At 42.8% G+C, this 15,871-nt stretch overlaps 1 protein-coding gene across 2 annotated transcripts in view; it reads left to right on the top strand.

Moving 5' to 3' along the window:
* GRB10 (growth factor receptor bound protein 10) overlaps window positions 1-15,871 on the top strand; it is a gene marked incomplete at its 3' end in the record, with an annotated part of 106,804 nt that overhangs the window by 76,884 nt on the left and 14,049 nt on the right. For both annotated transcript variants that reach the window (XM_080610323.1, XM_080610324.1), the window contains 2 exons: window positions 7,653-7,809; window positions 13,648-13,763. In XM_080610323.1, coding sequence (XP_080466449.1) covers window positions 7,653-7,809; window positions 13,648-13,763 — 273 coding nt within the window. The remainder of the gene's footprint in view (window positions 1-7,652; window positions 7,810-13,647; window positions 13,764-15,871) is intronic.

Raw genomic sequence — 15,871 nt, 5'->3', positions numbered from 1 at the left:
TGCTGTTGGGAGGAGCTGTGTGGAGAGATGGGAGCACATTTACAGATTTATAATCAAAACTAATGGGAAATGCTGGAGGGGGGAGGATGCATATGAGGAAGAAAATGTCAACTGACGGTGCTGTGACCACAGGAAGAGTCTCGATCCCAGGTTCGGGTCTGGGTGAGCTGACTGTTGCCAGGCTGCCTTCCCACTGTGCCCTGGTACTGTCAAAGCCTATCCAAACTGCTTCCCGAGCTTTCTCTCTTCAGGCATCCTGCAAATACCCAGAAGCTCCAGCAAAATTCACAAAGGCCTATTGTTACTCTTAAAAGGATTGAAAATTAGTCTTTCTTCTTGCTTTTACCTAAAAATGAGGAATTGAGTGGGAAGATGTGAAAATGTCAAACGGGTCAAATGATTTGTCTGAGCATATGAGCGTTAAACCAAAGTGGGGAAAAAGTGAAGCAGCTTTTGGGGGCAATGGCACAAGCTGGGTTTGTTGTCTTTATGTAGGCATGTATCATTTTCAACTGCATTCTGCTATTTAGTTGTAAAATAGGGAAATTATAGGGTAGCAACTTACAGTTTCCAAACCTTTGGTCTCTAAGTATGTGAACACGTGTTGGAATAGATCTTTTGTTCATGCATGTCTTGCAAACATGCTCTGTACAGTGTTTTCTTAAAAGTACGTTGCACAGTTCACACCTTTGTATATAAACAGATGGGATTTTTGAAGAACCTTTGATGCAAACCGAGGCCTATACAGACGGCATTAATACTTCAAGTTCTGAGACGACAGAAACAAATAGTGAGTATAGATTTCATCCAGTGGGACCATAACAAGTAGCCATTTTCACACATAGTTTTCAATGACAGGAAAAAAAAGCTTTAGCTTGTTTTTACAAAATTCAGGTTTTAAACTTTTAATAGTACCCCAAATTTGCTAATTTTATATGTTCCTTTAAATGTGCTTTTTGTATATACAGCATCATAGGCTTTGCTTATTTATTTTTTTTTAGCTCATATGTCAAGATTTGCAGTGTGTAATTATGCTGGTTTTGGCTGGGATAGAGTTAATTTTCTTCATAGTAGCTAGTAAGGGGATGTGTTCTCTATTTGTGCTGGAAACAGAGTTGATAATTCAGGGATGTTTTAGCTGTTGCTGAGCAGTGCTTGGGCAGAGTCAAGGCCTTTTCTGCTCTTCACCCCACCGCACCAGCAAGCAGGCTGGGGGTGCACAAGGAGCTGGGAGCTGACCCCAACTGAGCAAAGGGATATTCCATACCATATGATGTCATGTTCAGCATATAAAACTGGGGTAACAAGGAAGGGAAGACATTCAGAGTGATGGTGTTTGTCTTCCCAAGTAATTGTTAATGTGTGATGGAGCCCTGCTTTCCTGCGTATGGCTGAACACCTGCCTGCCCATGGGAAGTGGTGAATGAATGCCCTGTTTTGCTTTGCTTGCATGCACAGCTTTTGCTTTACCTGTTGAACTGTCTTTATCTCAACCCACAAATTTTCTCACTTTTACTCTTCTGATTCTCTCTTCTCTCCCACCTGGAGGGAGTGAAGGAGCAGCTGTGGGGCTTAGCTGCTGGCTGGGGTTAAACTACAATAATAGTTATGCCATTAGTGCAGAGACATGTTTGCTTGATTAGTCACTGTGGCTTGAATTCAGCCAGTATAGCTTATGGCATCCAGCTGAAGTCCAGAGTCAGGAGCCTAGATTCTCTGTGCAGCTAGCAGAGGGACACAGATGCCTTTGTCATGTGCTTTAGATCTTAAGTTACTCCATCTCTCTCCCTTAGCTTCAGAAGGAATTTAACTCTCTAATATTACCTGGGGTGAATGTGGGCCTGGGCGTTCATATGTGACAGGTTCGGCAGCACTAGCCTTCCAAATATAGCTGCTGAAGTGAACCCGACGCTAATCCTGCCCTGTTCTTCCCTGCCCACGCTGCTGTGATTCCCAAAACCTGCCTGTCTGGTATGACCCTCACAGAGTTCATGACTTCAGTATTGGTGTTTAATGACCACTGAACATATGATGTTACTGTGACTCTGTGACTCCCTTCCAAGTCAAGTGATTTCTCTGACTCTCAGAAATGGGTTTAATGTTTTTTGTGTTGTTTTTTTTTTTTTCCCCAAGATTGCTGTTCTGAACATGAAAGTCAAAGACTAAGGTCTTGATCTTACAATAGTTGTTCTCCTTTGTTGTTCATAGGCTTTTAAAGTGTACCTAAATATAGTATATGCCAGAGGAGAGAGTTAATGTTGCTATGAGAACCTTAACCTCGGCATTTCCTAGGGTCTTACGTTTATATGGAGGGGAAAAAAGAAGTGATCAAATAACTCATAGTTGATTTTGTTTTATAAGAAACTACTATCTGATGCCTTGTATATAAGTGATCATATCTGCAATGTATTGTTGTTTGTCTGAAGGGCTTTTTTCCAGCACAAGCTAGGCAACTGAGGCAAAAAGAGCCTTAGTGTTGACCTATATATTAACTTCATTGCAGCACTTGAAATTCCCATGTCTTAGAAAGCTGCCTTAATGCTGCTGGGCAAGTAAGGGGGAGAATGGCTGGTGCTCTTGTGTGTAGATGTGGTTGAGGAAGTTGCTTGCCAGTCAGGTGTGTGTAGAGTGTGCTTAGAGGCTTTTCTTTGTCAGAGGTTTGCAACTTTAGGAAGCAAACCCTTCCTATTTTATTACTCCTTCAACTAGGCAAATAGCAGTTCACTGCTAACCTGCATGCAGAGCTTGAGTCTTGAGCAGCTTTGAGTTGACTGATCGCAATTGAAAGCTTCCCCATTCCTCCAGTGACTCTGATTTTGCTCTTGTGAGCCCATAAGCTTTGAGTATAAAAGGCTTTTGGGGAAACAATCTCATCCAAAGAAGGTTCCAGTGGAAACAGCAAGTACCTGCTTGGTACATAGGTGTCTTTCTGCAGTAAATTGCTCCTTCTTGCACAAGGTACATGCATTTCAATTCAGTTTTCTTTCTGTTTGCCTCACTGATGGTATGGCTCTTATGTCTGAACAATCTTGATGAATGAAATTGGGTGATGAAAGTCAAAACTTGATGGACTGATTTTCAGTTTGTGCAGCTCTTGGTAATGATTCTTCAATGTATTTTAATGCCTTTCTGTGATGTCTCTGATCTTCATCTGTTACAAAGGGAAACTCTTGAAAAAGTACAGTACTGAAACCTTTTGTCTATCAGATTTCAGTCAGAGGGCCTTCTGATACCTGGTACTCTCTCCTTGTACTTAGTTTGGAGTCATAATCCAGGATAATAAAGGATGGTTTGCCCTGATATAGATTACACCGTGATTAATTTTAGACTGTAGAATGCAAATTTAGATCTGTTTGATGCTGAAGATTTTTAGCATAAAAGCATGATTTTTTTTATTATAATTGTATACGGTCATGGCTTTTCTTTTGCAGAAAAGGAAAAAAATAGCACAAAGAGAGAAGTGGAGAAGTAGTAATGTGACTGTGACACGACTAGGGGGCTTTCTTTTTTTTTTTTGTCCTCATTCCTAATAGCGCTTGTGTTACTTGATGCACACAAAATACTGCAGTGAGGTTGAGGAACTGAGGCTGGAAGATGAAACAGCCATGAGGGTACTCAAGATACATGACCCATTATATGAAACCACTGAAGTGATGAATATTAATGTTCTTTTAAATTTTTAATTTTTAAGTCTTTCTGTCTTTCAAAAAGGGAAAAGACGAGGGGAAAAAAAAAAAAAAAAGCTTGGGGGAAGAATTCTTCCCAGAACAATGGTGCAGTCTGTTATCTGCTCCTTTGCACTGTAAAGCACTGAATGTTCAGCCAATATAGTGCTCTGGTTGGCTTAGCATTCTTAACCTTAATTTTGAATAGAAGGTGCCTTGTGCTGCTGACGTAATTAGGGCCTTTTGTAAATCACTGTTGCAGGCAGTCTGCTGTTGCATTTCACTGCATTTCTCGGAGGGATGCAGGGCAAAAGTGTCAGACTAACTTTCTGAACCTCTCTTCAGGCTAAGTGTTTTCATTATTGCAGTATTTTATTCAGAATGAATTCTGCTTCGTTTTCCTCTGTAGATAATAAGCCCCAAATCAATTTTGCAAGTGAAACAGTGTTTCTGCTGGAAAAAATTTGAATAGGGAACCCTTAACATCTCAATGTAGTAGATGCTTCCTTGAAAAAAAGAAGGGGGGAAGGAGGGAAGGATGGAAGGATAGGAAATGTGAGAGGGTTGGATTTGACCGTTGACTTCTGTCAAATTAAGTCAAATTAAAAAAAAAAAAAAAAAGTCAAACCAAATTAAGTCCTCTCTGTGATACAGGAATATTGTTATCTGCCTCTTTTGTCATGGGAGCAAGTTTGAGCTGGAGCTTTGTCGTTGATCTGGTTTCTTATTTGTGATTATACGTCATGCTCTGCAGCATTGTGCGGGGGCATAAAATCCCCTTACCTTTCACATGAGCCTCTTGGGGATTGTTGCAGTCTTGTCTCTGCAGAGGCATGGGGTTTCATCTCACTTCTGTCTCTCTCCTGTCCTCTAGGGCAGGGTTCAGCTCAGGCCATTTACATCCCCTCCTGATGCAGTCTTTTATATCCGTGATGTCAGTGGTGATACGCGGCCTTGCGCTGTCCTTGATAGCGAACACAGCACTATTAATAGTCAGTGAAGTTAACTTGCTCATTTCTGCGTTCACACTGTCCACCCACTGCAGCTCAGTCCCTGGGCTTTAAAAGGTGTCATTAAAAACCCCCACTCCTGACTGGCCCTGCGAATGGACGTATTTGAAGAAGAACGTGGCAGCGCAGCAGACTGACACACCAAACAGCAGCCGCTGTATATCCTGAACCTGCTCAGGGATGCTCTTGTCCTTCAAGGGTAGTTGGCTCCTGGACAAGGAGCAGGACAGTGGTGGGACACGTACCCGTGACTCTTCATACTGAGGAAGCACAGTGTGAATGTGCATTGAAGGCAGCTGCAGCTTTCTTCCAGCAGCCATACTTCATTAAGTCTTTCCATGCTTGGGAGTAGGGAGAAGTGTGGTGGTTGTCTCACAGCTCGCTCTTTTCCACCTGCAAGGACTTGAGAGGCACCCTCAGCACAACAGCTTTCCCTCTCTAGGAGGACTCGTCAGGGACAAGGATCAGGTGCACCCTGTCCTGTATCACTGCCGTATTCCCAGCAAAACCGCAGGAGAGCAGAAGGGGGGGTGGGGGATGTGCTCCAGGTGTTGCAGAAGTGGCAATTCCACTGCGTATGCCTGGTGCAGGCTCCCCTGTGAAGCGTAGGGCTGCGCTTCTTGGCAACTAAGGAATGAATGAATGATGTCACCAGGTTGGTTCCTGAGGCAGGAAATCCATCTGAAACAGTTCTGTTTCAATACAGAAAGTGCGGTTATGTGCACAGAGTAAAACCAAAAGGAGAAAAGAGTTCTTTCGACACGACCTTTTGGTTGTGTCACTCCTGTCCAATCTCACTACAATAAGAAGTAGAAGAAAAAAAAAAAATCTTAAGTCCCAGCCCGCTCCCCACTAAAAGCAAACCAAACACAAAGGCAACTTTCTGCCTTGCTGAATACTGGCTTTTCAGTGTGCCAGCACGTCCGGGGAGGAATGCGAGAACCGTGCTCCTCTGTTGCACACCGATATTCTTTCAGGGCGTCCCTCGGGCGCTCACTCATGCCCCTGTCCCACGGGCACTGTGGCAGGGCGGCTAGCACATGGATGTGATGCACCGCTCCCCGTGAAATGGGCGCTCACTGCAGAGAGAGACTTGTTCACAGGGCAAGAAACGGAGGCACACGTACACCACAGCACCCCCCTTTACCCCCCCAATCCAGATTTCTCTGTGTGTGAGGATGCCTCTGGCTTGGTGAAGTGTTGGCAGGAGTGGGAGTGGAGCTGTAACACTGTACGGCGTGCATGCCTTCCCCAGCGACACAGCAACCGGGATCCCCTTCCTCTCCCCTTCCTCATTCTTTCTTCTCCCCTTCCTCTCCCGAGCCTACTTCTGAAAGAGCTGGCTCATCCTTGCTGTCAGATGAAGCCGTTTCCTGAACGCGGTTTTGAGTCACTTGGGCTGGATGAGGCTTTAACTCCTCCCTCACTGGGCTTCAATTTGTGCGGAGCCGGGGGAGCGGGGGGAGGCGGGTGGGCAGGCAGGCGGTCGGTCCGCGGTGGTGCGGCGCTGCCCGCCGCCCGCGGCCATCGCGGGTCCCGGAGCGGAGCCGGGTTCGCGGGAGGAGAAGTTGAAGCGCCGAAGTTGCGGGCAGATGCCATGAGCCGCTGCCAGGCCGGGCTGCGGGCAGCACGCGTGTGCCGGTGCCGGTGGACCCCGGATCCCCGCCCCCCGCCTTTGAACTTGAGAGCTGGCGGAGGGGTCTGGAACGGCCCTGGGTGGTCACAGAAAACCCAAATTCCCTTTGTAATTTCTTCTTTTTGGGGAGGGGTTGGGGGGGGCGGGAATAATTTGGAAGTCTGATAGTGTGTGGGAAATGATTACATCAGTCGGAGGGAGGGCTAGGATTGGTCTACACGGTGTGGTTTGATTCACTACCGCAAAGATTGCGTGTAACCCTTTGAGTGGAGCTCTGGCAGAGTTGTTTCCCTCCCCAGAAACAGTCCCCATAGCAGGGGCTACGTGACAGGTAGGGCACCGCCACCCACTGATACCGCCGGCACCCCGGGCGCCCAGCCGCAGGCTAACAAGGGTCGGTGGAGGCAGAGAACAAACTCTCTCTCCAGAGGCAACCTCTATTTAAAATGCCATCTTGTTCTTCCGACTGCTGCCTTTTACGTGCCGTTGAGGTAAGATTTTCCATCTCAAATTACCATCCAGGTTTTTGTTAGATTCCCCTGCTAGGATGCAGAGCGTTTCTAATGTGGAGTTGATTTAAATCTCAGACCTGCACGTTAGCCTAGAGAAATAATTTTGCGGCAAGTGCCTCTCGCTTGAGCGGAACAATGCAAAGAGGGAAGCATCTGTATAATTCAGGAGGTGGGGAGAGGGTTCCTGACTTGTTCTCTCATCTCCCATTAATATTTAGGATGTGCAGCGTATGCACGTTTGGTTTCAAACTACTTTCGAGCTAGGATCAAAAGAGAAGTCGGGACAGGGAGAGAAATGCGTGTGGACCGTGCTAGCTAATTGATCCGCTGGCAAACTGCGAGTGGGACCTCCCCGGGCGAAACAATCAAAAGTTAGTGGGAAACAAGAGAGCCATTTTTAATCTTCAGGGTCTCGGCCTGCTCCTCTGTACATGTTTGGAGGCCTCCGATGGGATCGCAGAGACAATTGTGTGTTTAACTGGATGTAATTTCTCTCGGTCACTGTTGCCCAAGTACTCTCGATACTGTTTCACGTTTGCTTACCTTACACAGCTCTACACAGAACCTGCTCTCTCACTTTTCTCCTCATGTATGCGGTCCTGTTAACCCTGCTGAATCTTTGTCTAGCGCAGGGAGGTGTTGGGAAGGGGGGAGGGGAAGCAGGGCAAGGGGACATGGAGAGAAAGTGTTATAAAGTGAATCCATGTTGTTTGTCCTGGCTGCCAAGGTGCTTGGAACCCTCACACTGAGAGGATGCCTTTCTGCAGTAGCTGTATGGTTTCCCGATGTTCAGAGCTGTTGATCTGTAAGTGTACCCTTTATGTTGCAGGATGTAAAAGTCTTTAGTGAAGATGGAACAAGCAAAGTGGTCGAGATTCTAGCAGACATGACAGCCAGGGACCTCTGTCAGCTGCTCGTTTACAAAAGTCATTGTGTGGATGATAACAGCTGGACTCTAGTGGAGCATCACCCTCATCTAGGATTAGGTAGGGAACGGTCAAAGGGGTGGCATGGTTACCTGGGAACATAAAATATGTGTGATTCATATTAATGTGCTTCCAGCCGAACGTTTTTCTTTCCACTGCTTTTATTTGTACAATTAGCTGAAGTCGCATACGTGCTTTTTGTATATTACAATTTCATGTGTTAAGCGTTTAAGCCATTTTAAGTCCTTCCCTGATTTCCCATTCCCTGTTTTTTTATTATTAAAAAAGAAAAATAATTGTCTAATCTTCACACCAGTGCTCTGTTGCTACCTTGCTGTGTCTGAAGCTATTGCAAATAAACAGCTTAGGCAAATGAAGCTTGATCCTTAGAGTACCAGTCCTGTGAAACAGCTCAGCTCATCACCAGCTGGGAGACCTGGGTGAGCAGACTCAGCTTTGCATACCTACAGTAACGCTTATGAAAGCTAGACATGCTGAGCTGGGGGAGGGGGTTGGCTGAACTTGACTTGAGGCAGGGGAAAAAATGGTGGCACCACCCGCAATATCCACGGGCAATTTCTGGACCAGCAGTGGCATCTGCTCTCCAGGCAGCGGCTCCTCCACCTGATTGAAATTAAGGTGTCATGGTTACAGTTCCAAGAAGGCAGCAAGAGGAAGAACTGGGGGGAATTAAATAACACCATGAATTGGTTTAATTACAGTACCTGAAAGGATCTCATGTTATTCAGGCTTGCTTTTCCTGTTATTTTGTGGCACTGATTAGTTGCAGGGTTCTGCTATGCAGCTTGCAAGCACGTATCGCTCAGATACGCTATCTGTAATTCTGCATAGCATACAATAGCGCTTTAGAAAGTGTAGCGTTTGGGAGTATTAGTCAATATAGTTCACGGGGAATTCTTTTCTAGAAAATAGAGGAAGACAAATCATAAGCTGCGATCGCCAGCGCTGAAGCTGTGAATGCTATCTGTAGCTAACAGAGGGGTTTATGTTTAAAAATGTAAGTCAGAACCACACAAGTGAAAAAGGGGAAACAATTTGCTGGAGATGTAATGCCCGAAACTGGTACTGTTAAACGCAGATAAATTCACAGCTCTGTGGAATGGCACTCAAAAAAAAAGAGAAAATAAAAATCATAGGATATTCTGATTTAATGGCATTATTGGGTATCTTTCTTAATTTAGAAATACCTTACAAAATCAACATGAAACACTCAGTTGTATATGTCCGTGATATACTTTCAGGTCTGAGGACATAGGACTAGGTGAAGAACGAGGGTATAAATTACAGAACCTTTATCACCATAGTTTAATATGCCACATACGTGCTTCTAAAAACCTTTACAGATTTTCAGTTTTATCAATGCTCATTAAACTACCAGGCTCTCTTTTTTCTATATTCTCTTTCCCATCATTGCTGATTACCAAGGTATTGTGTAAACAGAAGCCTTCTCCTTTGTAACCAACATCCTTCTCCTGCCAGATTCATTCAATGATGCCACAATTCAGTGTTTGTGACATCACAATAGCTTCCATGGTGACTAATTGTGCTGTCAAACTCTGGTGTGTGACATCTCTGAATGAATCGGGCAGGAGGCTGATTAGGAAATCAAAAGCTTCTGTTTACACACAAATAACTTGGTAATTAACAATGATGGGAAAAGAGCAAGACACTTATCGGGCTGCATTTATATACATGGGGACCTGCCTGCCTTGGACCTCTGTTTCACACTGAAGCACAAAGCGGGGCCCTGGCTGTCCCAGAGGAATGGGGTGTGCAGGTTGAGGCTTCAGCATCCACCAAACTTTGTTCCGTGGGCCATGCAGTAGATCCATGTGGAAAGTAATGCAGCCTTTGAGGGTGTAAAGAGAACGGACAAAGAAAAAAGTATTTAAAGCATCAAAAAAGATGTAATGATACAGATTTCATATACTTGAAAGGATGTGGACAGAAAAGGGAATAAAAGAATTCGTTTAATAGGAGGCAACAATATCCAATTTCTTGGCATATATACATATATATGCTAAATATACTACACATAGTATATATATAGTATATGTAGTCTATATATAGTATATGACAGCATCCAATTTCTTGATGTTGTCACTGTATACACTGTGACATATCCAATAAACTTTATGAATACCAGCTTTCGTGCATCCACCCAGTTTTGGTTGCAGTTTAAATTTTTTGTTACACGGCTGCTTATTTCTAGTTTCTCAGTAGCATAAATGCTTCCCTGTATCCCTGAGACTATCAGATCAAGGTAACAACCTCTTTGCACTTTAGGTAAAGTTATTACCAGGTGTCTGGTGTTCCATATTTTTCCCTGTAGAAATAAGACTGCTAGTGTAAGTGTGAAATAATGGGGAATAGATACTTAGCAGCGTGGAAAGAAATATGGTTTAAGAGCAGTGAGAATTCTTTGTTTCCAGAAGACAATATTTCTTACTCAAAACATCCTTGCCGACTTAATGATGTAGGCAGTAATCTTGAAGCCCACCAAAAAAGGCGAGTTCCTTCATTAAATTCACTCTCTTTTTTTCCCCCTAGTTTTGCCTAATATTACTTGCCGAAAGAGCTCAGTTTGCAGAAGCAGTTCATCTTTTTACTGTTGGGCAGACTGAGAACAAGAGCAAATTTTTGAAGCCAGCTGCATATTTATCATTGTGGTGATCTTCTAGGTCCCAGTTTTTACAGAACCACTTTCACCTAACTGCTTACTTTGCACACGTAGTCAAGCATATTCCAAATAACACGTGTGTTTGCAAATAACTTCAAACAGCTATTGGACTGCAAAAAGTATTTGTGTTCTCACTGGAGGCAATGCTATGGCATGCTACTATCAGACTTGCTTAGATTTGACATGTGGCAATGGTTCCTCCTGCACTGTACCACTAGTATTTAAAATATTTTGTGGTCAAGATTTAAGCAGTCTGTGATACTTGAATTGGTGCCATCATTTCATTTGCAACTAGGAATACACCTAACCTGTTCATAAAATGTGGTACTCCCCCTATATACTTCTCCATGCTTAACTACCATAATTTAGAATAGGAACTGAGATACCTCTATTGGACATTAACAGAAATAATAGTTATGAAGACAGACTGTCACAATAGTATGTGTCTGGACACTGGAAGGATCCCTACCTAAAGGCCTCATTTTTCCAGCTCCAGAACTGACTGTACGTGATTTTAAGGGAAAGTAAAGTATATGTAGAGTTAGAAGAAAGAATTGCTGCATAGTTTTGTACATAGATTTTCTTGCTTACATGTGCATTGAATTTGATTTGCCTTAACCTGAGTGAATTAAAAGTGGAACAGTTAGAGCGCTTGCTAAAATACAAAAGCAGCGTGGGCTATTTCACACATCAATCCACCTGTCATTTGTAGTGATTCTCTTAATTGAGAATTTTGGGCCACGCCTGCAAGTTGTTCATGATGGAATCCAGCTCCTTTTCCGATCTTGTATCACTTTATATTTCTGTAGAAGTTTATACAATAATACAGGGCAATTTTCTGGGGAGAGGGGATGGAAAGTCTGTCGTGTTCTTCTGGGAAGCAGGTAGAGATGACTGATTTAAGCCTATCAGATAAACTAAAAGGAGACATTTCTGGTCACTTCAGCAAGCAATGCCACTTGAAGATAGACTGACCTATTGAACTTAATAGACTGACATCTGTGCTTCCAGTTTTGTAGCAGGAATCTCCAAGCCGGGCTGAGGTTGAGTTGCTGGTGTGTCAAGTGGCAGTTCATCCCATTTGTGCTGACCAGGTGCAAATTACCAGGGACTCCCCAAGTGCACAGCCTCTGTGAAGAAGCAGCAAACTGGCCAGGACTAGCTTCCGTTTTACACACGCATGCTATGAAATGCTGCACCTTTCCGTCAGGGTGGCTTTCACCATCAAAATAAAAATGTAAACATTAAATCAGCAGGAGTATCACCACAGAATCTCAACAAGGATCTTGGTTTAGTAAAAAAAGGACATCTAGGTCAGTTGCCTGAATGATCTAAGAAGTAGGCGCTGGGTATACTTACACAAAATAACAATCGAAATACAAAAAAAATAAACAAACGTCCATCTGTACTGCATTTCCTCAGGAGAGAATGAGCAGGATGTGGTTTATACTTGCCCTTAGGTGAGCAGTCTTTAGTGCGTTAGGAAAGCAGGGACCGCAACTTTGTGCAATGACGGAAGCAGGCAGATTCAGAACACGTGGTCTTTCAGGGCTCATACTGTGGTGAAGATTCATACCAACATAATTAGATGTTTTTTGGAGGAAGCGTAATTTAAAAACCGGAAAGGCCCTCCACCCCCATAGGCCCACCGTCCTCATCACAGTGTGGAAGAGACTGGACTTTAACCAGTTGCTTAAAACCATGGCAGTAGCAACAGATCAGCAGCAATACCTGAAACTTCGCCTGTGAAGCCCCTAGGTAACATGAAGGTTTAGGTGATGAATGCTCAGGTGGTGCAAAATGTTCTTAATTAACTACTACCAAAAGCAGTATTGTCACATACATTAGTCAGATAGTTACCCCTTAAAAGTGTTGTTCTGGCTAATGTGTTAGGAGCAGCTCTTAATTTGAGAGCAGCCCAGTTAAACCTTTGAAACACAATCCATAGCAAGGCTGGATGTTGCAAATGCAGTTTGAGTGCTGAAGTCATCCATGAGCTGGTGGTGACTGACAATGTAAATGCAGGTGTAAAAGACAATGGGATCATTCAGAGATGGGTTAAATTTTCAATCGAAGAATTTACATTAATCTGCAAAGTTGAATAATTCAGGTGACATTCAGGAGCCTGCTGCTTTTTGAGGTACCAGTGACTGCTTGCTTTCTAGCCCCAAACAAACACCCCAAGAGAACCTGGATGGCAGCCTGGCATTTCTAACCATGGGAATGCAAGGATGCAGGAACACGAAGTGGCAAAGGGACTCTGCAAACTGCTTGGGCCAGCAAGTCACATGCATGTTGGATAGGGCTTTGCAAAAGTGATTTTTTGTTTGCCCTTGTTTTTTATTTACTGTTATATAAGGGGTGAAAGTACTGACTATTCAGGCTTTTGAAAAACACCTAAATATTTTCTCAGAAACTTCTGAAGATTTGCCAAGATAATGAGTTCATTAAGTAGCGCACACTTAGCCCAGTTGCCTTCTTTAGAGTTACTGCTTTCAGTGAATTGGATTTGTTAAGCTATCTGTTCATGCTTTGATGTGCCATTCTTTTGACCAGGGCAGTGGTGGTTATGGGGAGTTACCTTGTAACCAAATCTAGAGCAGAAAATTGCCCTGTCATGTGTACAAAACATTTGTCTCTGTCAGTATTCCTGTAAAGTAGATCCTGTGACCTCTTTCATAATGAACCCCATTGTCTAGCATCTACAATAAAGGCCTGAAGTTCACCTTGAAATGAACTGGTTTTATAGAGTGTAATCAAATAGGACACTGTATTTCTGTGATAGTTCAAGGCCTAACGGTGCCCTTTGCCCAGTTTTTCCCCCTTAAATCTGTGCGCCTTTCCAAATCCACAGCATATAGCCAGCACCACAAGCCAAGGTTCATGTGTATCGTTTAAGCTACTGCACACAGAAAAGTCTTAGTCCTGTTCTTTCCTTTCTCAGAGTCTGTGCTTATGAAGCCCTGATGTAGGAAGTCTTTGAAGAACACTGCCATGTAACAATAAACTTTGCGATATTTAGGCCCTAGTTCCTGTAAACGCCTCATGGCGGTGCGGTTTGAAAGCTATAATGTGTTTTGCTAACTTCTTAAAAGGCAATGGAATTAGTCTGGGTTGTTTTACTCCTGTTCTGTGAAAGTTAGTCTGGCTGCTTCTGCTAGTTGGCTGTGTGTTAACATCATGTTCTTTTTCCACAGAGAGGTGCTTGGAAGATCATGAGCTTATAGTTCAAGTTGAGTCCACAATGGGAAGTGAAAGTAAATTTTTGTTCAGGAAGAATTACGCAAAATATGAATTTTTTAAAAATCCCATGGTGAGTCTCATTACTTCCTTGTTTTCACCACAGAGAGAGGGATGGATCGCAGTAACATTGCTGGGCCTGCTACGTCTTAAACATCTATTAAAAACCAAAAATCAACCAACAAACAGAATTCCTGCCAAAGAAATTTTAACCGATGTTTAAGTTCCTTATACCCTCCTCCCAGCCTTAAAATCTCAAGTTACCAAATCTACTTGTTTCAAAATGGGTATTATATTGGAGAGTGACCAAGACAAGGAAATCTCTGTTGGTTTAAGAAAAACAGTCAGAAGTGCAGTTCACTCATTATCTTCAAAGTTACTTTATTTGAAGCAAATTGATCGCACAGCGTGCAGGATCCAAACCTTTTAACTGCTGACAGTAATACTTTAAAAAAAAAACCCCTTCTGGATAACCCCTAAAGTACTTAAGGCATTTCCAGTTTATTGTCATACATGTTGAACAGCGTCTCACCTATGGGTGTGCTTTACTAGTGTTCTCTGCTTTCTTTTCTGATGACAGTAAGTTGTCCTCTCTCTGTCTTCATGTATATCCATGTTTGAAAAGTATTGGATGTCATAGCTATACTTATTCCTGGATTTGTAAGATTCTTTGAATGTTGTCATTTTAAACTGCTTGCAGTGTAACTGCTTATGGGGGGACTACTTTTCACGTTTTATCTAAACAGTTAAGTTAAAACTGGTTGTTGGCATGAACTGATGTCAGCTGGTGCAACCCTTCTAGGTAGCTGATGAAGGATAATTCAGAGGCAGTTTAGGTGAGAACAGGTTTTGGGTCAGTCAGGTATTTGAAGAAAAAAGATACATGAGGTCACATGAAGATTCATTACTGAAGTTACTGTGGATGATAAATTTATTCCTGTCTTCATAGACACTAATGCACAGTTGCTGCATCCTTGCACTTGTGCTTGCATGTACATTTGTCATCTGCTAGTGCTTGTTTCAGAGGCTGTGCCTCAACTTACTGTGTGAAACATTTCTGTACATGGGAGTGTTTGTAATTTTTTACTTGTGTCGATCTTCCCATCTGATAACCTATAAACATCTGAGTGTTGTGCAGAAGTTTTGGTATCATGGGAGCTAGCACATTGGCTTCATGCGGTATACTTTAATTAATAACAGAGCATGGAAGTAAAACCGAGAATGCTTGGCATTCAGTCCCAGGCTCCTGCAATCAGAGAATAAATCATTCTTTTGGTGTAAGAATGTGAAGGCTTCCTATCCGTTGCATTAGCTGTTGCCATATGGCACTGTTTCTGCTCAAGAGAGGCTGGTAAATGTTAGCTTTCATAATTCATTTTGCAGCTTACCTGGCAGAAGGGTGGTTCCTCTTCATCCCTTTTCTTTATGCCCTAAAGCCTGAAATACTGCCTGAAGAGTGATGAATGTTCTAAACTGGAAACCTTTTAGTTGTGATTCATCTTGTTATAATCAGTCATTGTTTTATTTCAGACATTTCTGCATGTCTTCATACTTCAAATAATGTTTAAAAACTTCAAGAATGACTTAATGTAATTGCTGCGTATAGTAAATTCATTGTGCTGAATTACATAGGCATTTTAAAACATAGCAAATGAAAAAGGGAACTGGAAGAATAAATCTGAAGTCAAGTCATTGATGTAGCAGTAAGAAAACTGTCTGACCTTTGTCATGCAAAGATTCAGTATGAATGAGATATTGTACTGGATGCCTGAAATCGAAAAGCTCTGTAGAAGCACCTGTTTGGGTGTTAAACAATGCTTACTTCTGTGTTTGCGGAATGGCAGAAAGGAAGTAGATGTTCACTCTGAGTTTACTCAAATGTGGCACATGAAGCAGGGTATACAACACAGCCTAATTACTGCACGTGTCCTCATTCGCATGAAATAATGTATATTATTTCATTTCATGGAATGTATGCTGGCCTATCATTACAAGAAAAAATACTGGGTTCTCTTATGTTACACTGAAAAATAAACATACGGGGTAGATTTTGCAAAGGGCTCTTCTCTTGACAGATTGAAGGGTTTCAAGCTCTGAGCATAACCTGACTGTTCAACAACCAAATGAAAGCCACAGTCACACATGAACTCTTATCATAATTAAGGTCTGCAAATGGCACTT

This window comes from Psittacula echo (genome assembly GCF_963264785.1).
Source record: "Psittacula echo genome assembly, chromosome: 2".
Taxonomy (NCBI): Eukaryota; Metazoa; Chordata; class Aves; order Psittaciformes; family Psittacidae; genus Psittacula; species Psittacula echo.
This window is presented reverse-complemented; position numbering and strand designations above follow the sequence as displayed.